Source organism: Benincasa hispida, chromosome 10 (genome assembly GCF_009727055.1).
Source record: "Benincasa hispida cultivar B227 chromosome 10, ASM972705v1, whole genome shotgun sequence".
Lineage (NCBI taxonomy): Eukaryota > Viridiplantae > Streptophyta > Magnoliopsida > Cucurbitales > Cucurbitaceae > Benincasa > Benincasa hispida.
Window position 1 is genome coordinate 28,161,259 of NC_052358.1, and position 9,445 is coordinate 28,170,703.

Here is a 9,445-nt window from a genome sequence, read left to right on the forward strand (position 1 = left end):
TATGGATGAACAGAAATAGACAGAGAGATGATAATGGAAACGATCATAACAATTAATACTACGATTAAGCGTCTGATACATGGTGTGAATGATAGAGATTAAGAAGATGAGTACAAGTGATGAAAAAAGATAGAAACAAATACAGAATAGTGTCAACGTCTTGACACAGATATAGATGATGATTTTGCTTGCCGACGTGTGGAATGGATGAACAGAAGAGCTTTCCTCTCATGTTTGCTCGTCTGGTAGAGGTGACCTTCGTACAAAGCTTTGACGGTAGGGATTGGAAGGATTCTTTGCCCGGAGACTCACCTCTCGGCCTTGTCTCTTAATTCTTCCTGGATCTACTCTGATTAGTCGCTTAACCAGTCTCTCTCTAGATCAATATGTACACTTTTCTATGTATTCAAGCATCCTCTTTCAGTGGAGTTGCTGGAGTTATTTATAGGCTCAACTTGACTTTCTGACTTGTGGTCCCGACTTTATTGTTAAGGCAGTTCCTGAAATGGAGTGAATATTCCATCTCTAGTACTTATCGCTTTAGTTAACGCATTCTTCCAACCCTCTCTCGATAGGTGGAATGGCATCTTTACTTCTGCTCTCACAAATGAAGATGCCATCTAGCATGCCTTAGCTATACATAATTATTTCCTTATCACAGATTAATTTACTTGCTTAATTCTTACTAATTACTAGGGGATTAAGAAAACATCATGGAGAAAGTGAAACATGGATGAACGAAAATAGACAGAGAGACGATAATGGAAACGATCATAACAATTAATACTATGATTAAGCGTTTGATACATGGTGTGAATAATAGATATTAAAAAGATGAGGACAAGTGATGAAAAGAGATAGAAACAAATACAGAATAGTGTCAACGTCTTGACACAAATCTGGATGGTGGTTTTGCTTGCCGGCGTGTAGAATGGATGAGTAGAAGAGCTTTCCTCTCAGGCTTGCTCATCTGGTAGAGGTGACCTTCGTACAGAGATTCGATGACGGGGATCAGAAGAATTCTGTAACAATCCGACCCCTAGGACTTAAGTTAGGCCGTTACTAAACACATGCATGCATGGAACTTAAAACGACACTCTGTTATGGTGAAATAAATGCTAATTAAATAAGGTAAATTTAAAAGACTTTACATTTAATTTCAAATATTAAAAACAACGGTAGTGTACCCATAAATCACAAATGATAATAAATAAATCTAGAAGCGATTCTTAATAGTAAATTTTAAACATCAACACTGAAAGCTAAGAAAAACATGAAAAGAAGTTTAAATCTCATGAGCGGAAGCATAAAACTGGTTCTAGTAGCTCGATCACGAATTTCGCTTGTCATTCGTCGGCGCGTCCCTACTCTTACCTGAAACATAAACATGAGAAAAGGGTGAATATAAAATACTCAATAAGTAACCCCACTACTGGGGTCAGGCTAGGCATCTATGCCCTTTAGATGCCTACCTCTAGTAGAACATATAAACTGCTCTAGTCCTCATGGGACACATATACATGAAAAACTTATTTCTATCCTACTGTAGTTAAGTATGTCCACTACCTCTAGTAAGTCCCGTAGGATCCACAACCTCTGGTTAATCTCGAAGGAAATACAATCTCTTATATACGCATGGTTATGCATATACCTCTTTCGTATACACATAACCCACTTAATGTGTACCTCTTTCGTAAACATGGTTACGTATACACCTCTTTCGTATACACACAACCCACTAAATGTGTACCTCTTTCGTACACCTGGTTAAGTGTACACCTCTTTCGTATACACCTAACCTACTGAGTATGTACCTCTTTCATACATCTAGTTATGTATATACTTCTTTCGTATACACATAACCATGTCAATAGTTCTTGAACATCTTCTGTTACTAGTAACTCCATTTTAGCTTATCCCTTTTCAACCTTTTATTTCAGTAAAAGATTCTTGTGTTAACACAAAGTTTCATACCAATCACCTATGTAAGCTATCTTTCCATCCAACTAATATTCGCCTAAAGTTCCACATGATAATAAGATATTTTTCTTTTACACCAAAACAAATTCCTTGTTTCCCCTCATATCAAGCCTCCAAACCATATTTAACTAGAAGTATTAAATTCCTTTCTTTTTCCAAAAGAGTGAACTTTCTTAGATACTTTTCTCTCTTTCATACTTATCTTTGGAAAAAAGAAACCACTAAATTCAAGACACCTCTTTTTTTTTCTTTTTCCCACTTTCCAAGTGGAACATAATCCCTTTATTAAATTATATCTCACTTAACTCTTCCATAAATCTTACTTAACTCTTCCATAAATCTTATCTCTCTCACTAAGAATTTCCATCTTGTAGAATTCTTCTTTACCAATTTGCATACTTTTAAACTCCAAAAGACTTTTGTTTCTCCAAATTTGCCTAATTTGGATCTCCTATCACAATGAGGCTATGGGTTTAAGTCTAGATATACTAAAATAATCCTTCAACCTAAACAAATAACACCTTACTATCCCCTTTAAGCCCAAAGTAATGTCCAACTATTTTAGCTTCCTTTGATGATATCAACTTACCTAGATATTCCAAAAGAATTCTTCATATCATCACATATACTTTACCTACTCCATCAAGTCGTAGTATTACCCAAGTGATTATGACTTATGAATCCTTTCTAAAATTCTTCTCGAAATGTTGGTTTTTTTTTTTTTAATATATATCTCAAAACCTTTAATAAATCCATCGTCTCTTCTTTTTGTCCTTCATATCCATAAAACAATTTTTTAACCTTATTTTCGAGAATGTGCCATGTGAAGGAATTTATATATACTCCCTCCAATTGCACCACAAAACATAACACTAGCCCTTAATGAATTCTCGTCAAGACAATTTCATTCTTGGGCTTAAAAATATACATACCTTTAATTTTAAACTATAGTTTCATCAACCCTTAAGATCTCTGAACTAAGGTATATGTATTTGTTCGTTTCTAACATAACTTCCATGAGATAAACTAGGCCAAGTGACCTCATAATTTATTTTATTTTATTTTTCCTCCTTTTTGTAGTGTCGTACCTGATAATCCTCTTATAATTTCTAACGAGTCACTGACTTAGCATTAGAACATAACTGGTGCATTTAAGCAAAACAAATATTTTAATGCACAACTATCATAAAACTTGTAATTAATAAGACATACCTGACGATGACGAGGAATCCGTTCATGGGCCACAAGGACAATCTGGACTTACATAGTAAGTCAGTCTACAGAACCCAAACACATGGGCTCTGATACCAACTGTAACGAGCCGACCCCCTAGAACTTAAGTTAGGCCGTTACTAAACACATGCATGTATGGAACTTAAAACGACACTCTGTTATGGTGAAATAAATGCTAATTAAATAAGGTAAATTTAAAAGACTTTGCAATTAATTTCAAATATTAAAAACAACGGTAGTGTTCCCATAAATCATAAATGATAATAAATAAATCTGGAAGCGATTCTTAATAGTAAGTTTTAAACATCAACACTGAAAGCTAAGAAAACATGAAAAGAAGTTTAAATCTCATGAGCGGAAGCACAAAACTGGTCCCAGTGGCTCGATCACGAATTTCTCTTGTCATTCGCCGGCGCGTCCCTACTCTTACCTGAAACATAAACATGAGAAAAGGGTGAGTATNACTCTTACCTGAAACATAAACATGAGAAAAGGGTGAGTATAAAATACTCAGTAAGTAATCCCACTACTGGGGTCAGGCTAGGCATCTATGTCCTCTAGATGCCTACCTCTAGTGGAACATATAAACTGCTCTAGTCCTCATGAGACACATATACATGAAAAACTTATTTCTATCCTACTGTAGTTAAGTATGTCCACTACCTCTAGTAAATCCTATAAGACCCACAACTTCTGGTGAATCCCGAAGGAAACACAATCTCTTACATATGCATGGTTATGCATACACCTCTTTCGTATACACATAACCCACATAATGTGTACCTCTTTCGTATACATGGTTACGTATACACCTCTTTCGTATACCCCTCTTTCTTATACACATAACCCACTGAATGTGTACCTCTTTCGTACACCTGGTTAAGTATACACCTCTTTCGTATACACCTAACCTACTGAGTATGTACCTCTTTCATACATCTAGTTATGTATATACCTCTTTCGTATACACATAACCCACTGAATGTGTACCTCTTTCGTACACTTGGTTAAGTATACACCTCTTTCGTATACACCTAACCTACTGAGTATGTACCTCTTTCATACATCTAGTTATGTATACACCTCTTTCGTACACCCCAGATCCTCTCTATAAATGTAGGGATGCATACCTCTTTCGTACACATGGTTAGGCATACATCTCTTTCGTATACACATAACCCACTGAGTATGTACCTCTTTCATACACCCCAGTACCCTCTAGGTATGTATCACGTTCATACACACTAGCCCTAGTACATCTCTTGCATAATCCGCTCTGCTCCTCTCCCTATGGTCGAGCGTATTAGTTAGTACTAGCGCCCTTGGACGTGCATCACTTTCACGCAGTCACATAGTCTGGAAAGGAAAAGAGATTGCATCTAACTTCATATTACATATAACATTCACCTAATCATGAATCCTCTAAAATCTCCTGATCAAGGTCAAGTTAGTCAACCTCAACATACGTAATTAATCTAGTATTAATGGATCCACTCTTGTATATCACTTTCATGCACTAACTCATGTAACAATCAAACATTTGAAATTTCATAATACATCATATAACTTACACACTTTCATAAGAAATCACATCAATAAGCACATCAACAAAATGCTCCAAATTTCACCTAACTTTAAGACATTTCCATAGTAGTGTCGCTTAACTCATAATTTAGGATCATGCCTAATCGTCCTTTTAATATATCTCATAAAATTCTAAATCATGCTCATACATTAACATACTTCAATCATATTATCACATGCTCATATATCTTTTCTAAACAGTCTATTAAATCTCATAACAGTCAAAATTATCCTTGTAACTAGTCTTACAATCCTCAACATAAATCATAAATTTATCGGCACAAAGGTGGTTCCGGTAGTAAGATTTCTTATCTCGAAGTCAAATTCAGATATTAATCCAAGCAAATAGTCTCCAACAAAATAAATGCTGAATGTAATTCCCCTAATACATAACATAATACTAAATTTCAATTTTTGGAACCAAGACCCAAACATACAAAATTTAATCCAACGATCAGTAATTAACTTACCCAAACGAAACTTTATCAACAACAATTACAAGATTTCGACTCCAAAATCTCCTCTTAACAGATTTTAAATCCCACTGAACAACGACTTGGAACCTTCAAGATACAAGAGTTAAGTCAACATTTAATTCACTAATTAGTGGGTGCCCAGAAACCAACAACAAGGACCACAATCCTTACCAATTCCTTGCCCGCTCTTATCTCGAACCAAATGGACAGCAGGCCCTTCCTTCCAAATCTCGTCCTAACATTAAACCGCAAAGAATATGGAAAAATAAAAGTTAAAACTTACTGGGCATCCCAAAATCCTTCAAGGACTCAACGAAACAAAATGGACCTTACCCCAAATCCAAAAGTTCGGCGAAAACGCATGCATCAGTGACCGGCTGGCGAAAACGCATGGGCGTCGGCAGATCTGAGAAGTGGTTGACGGTGGCAACAGCCTACGCGAGGCGTACAGGTACATCAAGGAAAACATGCGGGCATCGCGGTTGGACTGGTGATGTGGACGTAGTGGCTTGAGCGAGGGGCGACGCTAATGAACCCACGAACGACACGGACAAGAACCCATGAGCGTTGCTTGGCAAAATCCTCGATGGCACGACTGGAACCCACAAACAGAGCGGCTAGTCGACTGGCATTGGCTCACGAACGCGTAGGCAAGGGATGGCGAGGGAGCGATGGCTTGGCGTGGCGGTACGGATGGAGTCGAGGGCATGCGGCGGCTAGGGTTTGGATGAAAAAGATGAAGACTGGGGGGGGGGGAGGTCGTGTGTGTGGAACAAAAGGGAATAGGTGTTTTGAAAATAAAAAGAAATAGAAAAGGAAACACCTCAGGTCCTTTGTGTTGACTCAGGCACTTCTGGATGGAATTCAATTTTACCCGATTTCTAACCTTCAATTAACAAAAAAAAAAAATGTCTTCAATTAATATAAAAAAATGTTGAATTTAAATTAAGAAAAACTTGGGATGTTACAGATTCTTTTCCCGGAGACTCATCTCTCGGTCTTGTCTCTTAATTCTTCCCGGATCTACTCTGATTAGTCGCTCAACCAGTCTCTCTCTCATATTAGTATATACACTTTTCTATGTATTCAAGCATCCCCTTTCAGTGGAATTGCCAGAGCTATTTCTAGGCTCAGCTTGACTCTCTGACTTGTGGTCCTTACTTTATTGTTAAGGCAGTTCCTGAAATGGTGGAGTGAATATTCCTTCTGTTACGCAATCAATCCCGTTTGAAATGCACAACGGTCAGCTGTACACGCATCAGAATCCTCCGCAATTGCGTTGCTCTTTATATCTTCGATTGTTTGCCCGCATGCGGTGTTGTTTTTTTATTACCGCATGCGGTTGAAATTGCGTTGATCGCTTAGCTCTTGATCGATTGTCGCATGTGCCGTCATTGCGTTGATCATTTTTTCATTCTTGAATGATGGGCGCAATGCGACATAGATGCGTTGTCCTTTTTATCTTGAGCCTTGAACACATTCAGTGACTTGATTTCCTGCAAAACAGACTTGAAATATTCTTTTCTACCATCACATTGGTGTCAGTGGGTGTATTGACGACAATTTATAATTCTTGCAATTCTTAGCCAATTTTCATACAATTGACGCAACTTTCCTTTCTTTTGGCTGCAATATCTAAATAAAATAGTATAAATAACTTGTATTTCTACAAGTTATTAGTAGTCAATCCTTCTCATACCATCATTCTTAGTGATGAAATTTATTTTTCTAAAGGAAGGACAACCTCTACCCCATAAACAAAAGAGTATGGAGTGACTCCTGTAGGGGTACATGAGTGGTTCAATAAGCCCACAATGCCTCACCAGTCTTCTCTTTCCAATCCCTTTTTAACTTAGAGACAATATTCTTCAGTAGGTTGCATGGTGACGGGAAATTAGAAGTCAATTTTACTTGACAACTAAAATCCCTTGGACGCGGTATGTGATGCATGTTTCTAAGATATGCGTTGATAGTCATGCGTCGATGGTCATGCATTGGAGTGACTGCGTCCTGCCACAAGTTTTCTTGCATTCACGCCAAGTATAAAATGAACGCAAGTTTCTTGGGTGATCCGAGGTCGAACACAGGGACTGATAGCTATATGTGTGCGGTAATGTGCATGCGGTAGTTGAATAAAAGAATGGAAGGGAGGTTGCTAAGTTAACCCTACTCCTACTCCTATCTAACAGATAACGCAATAAGAATATGCATAAGAGGTAGAGACTCGACAACACTTGACATGAAGTAAATGTATGGGAAAATAGATAAAATGCAGAGATGATTTCATTGCAACCCTTAAGAGTGACCGCAAGGGCAACCTTAGTCAATGCAAGCCATGCGATCATGCAACACACATACAATAGTAAACCACCTCTCGGTGCAAATACTACGGTTTCTAATGCTAGAACGCATGCGATATATGCGATAAGTCTATAGGACTTACACATAAGCCTCTATTCTTATTTATGCGATGACAAAGTGACACACACACAAATAAGGCGACCACATAATATCATACCTATTCCTAGGGTGCATGCGATGCAGTGTTGACAAACAGGGCTTATCTCTAAGTCCCTATCTCTTGCTTATTCTGATCTAATCTCGCTCTCTCGAGTCTAGATTCTAACCTAGCTCTCTTGAGTCATTAGGTTCTTTCTTTAGACTCTCTCTCGAGTAGCGGGTGTTAGGCATAACATAAAACAAGACAATCGCATGAACTTGATTGACTCAAGATTATTACTATCCCTAGTGAACAATGCATACATTGCTTAATGTGACCAACCACTTACCCTCTCGGGCAGTTGGTTGTTGCTGACTTTACTCATAGACAAGCAATGCATTAGCCCGTAGACAGGCGTTGCCGCAACTTCACACTAAGAAAATAAGGTTACTTATACACTCACGCAACACACACCTCTCGATGGGTTGCTACATGCTTCATATTCTTAATCCACATGACTAAGTATGCAATACCCAAGCAATCCCACTAAGTGTTGCAATGAAAATAAAGATGCTAAGCAAAAAAGATGGAGATAGAGTTGAAGGAAACAGAGAAGTGTATTGAAAACAAATTGTATTAATTCCTTAATCACAAAATGTCATACAATACAATATAAGAAAAGAAAGGAAAAGGAAATGACCGGCTGGAAGCAAAGACTTACTTCCAGCGGAAGTGCGTCAAGGCTGCCGATGGTGCCATGGATGGGTGGAGGAGCTGACTCTCTCGAGATTTAGCTCCGGTCGAAGGCTCCGGTCGTCACTCAGAATGGATGAAGGAGGTGAAAATCTCTCAAGCGTCATCTCACGCATTTTGTCTAGATCACGGGGAAAATCCTTGGATTGAGGAATAATCTCCAGATCACAAGGATCCTCCCCGGATAACTTGAATTTAAGCTCATCGTCTTCTATTTATAGAGCTTGGGTTGCCAACATTAATTGGACTGCTCTGAGTTTGACATTCGGCGCGTTAGTCCTTTCTGAACCTTTACTACCAATGGCGTGGTTCGTGAAATGTCAGCATCAACTTTGGATTTTCTCAAGGTAGATGTGTTGATGCGTTCATTCCACTAACCTTGCGTTGATCCCATTAGTTTGTGTTGTCGCATAGCCGCAATCATCCAATGACCGCATTCGCTTAATACCACAACTCTACATGATGACCGCAATTGCTTGACGAGCGCAACTCCCATGCAATGGATGCATACGGCTGATTACCGCAACATCCATGCGTTGATCGATGCGTTTGCCTTTGCGATGGAGAGTTTCTCCGCATGTGATCGTCCGGTTTCGGCGTTTGCGTCATTTTCTGCATTAGCTACAAAAATAGAACATTGAACGCATAATAAACATAAAATAATGGGTTAACTGAGATTTGACATGCTGATCGGCGCAAACTCGTTTTCTCGTGAATTCCTAGCATAATTGCCACATATCCTACCTAACAACCTTCATAATTCTAAGTAAAAGGCCTAAGATGACATGCATTTCTGCATGTCATCATTGCACAATGTTTTGTTGAATGCCTCTGCCAAACCATTTATAGCAGTGTTGTACATGGATGTCTTGAACTACTTGAACTTGAACTTCTCACACAACCTGTCCATCAAGCTATTGGATCCCATTATTTGTCACGATTCGATGGGGATATCGTCGTACATAGATGATATGAGTGC

The 9,445-nt window shown here is 38.4% G+C and overlaps 1 protein-coding gene across 6 annotated transcripts; it reads right to left on the reverse strand.

Annotated features, from left to right (window-relative positions):
- Nucleotides 1-747: 747 nt before the first annotated feature.
- LOC120089383 lies at nt 748-6,047 on the reverse strand. Of its 6 annotated transcripts, none has more exons than XM_039046833.1 (4): nt 5,607-6,047; nt 5,456-5,508; nt 5,268-5,360; nt 748-1,022 (listed from the first exon to the last, which is right to left on the reverse strand). In XM_039046833.1, exons 1-4 carry the CDS (start codon nt 5,634-5,636, stop codon nt 881-883), a joined length of 318 nt encoding a protein of 105 aa, XP_038902761.1. In that variant the 5' UTR covers nt 5,637-6,047; the 3' UTR covers nt 748-880. The 6 variants fall into 6 exon arrangements, 1 of the variants encoding a protein (XP_038902761.1); XR_005485160.1 differs by having other exon boundaries at nt 757-1,022; nt 5,445-5,508; XR_005485159.1 differs by lacking the exon at nt 748-1,022 and adding an exon at nt 1,128-1,374 and having other exon boundaries at nt 5,445-5,508.
- Nucleotides 6,048-9,445: the final 3,398 nt, after the last annotated feature.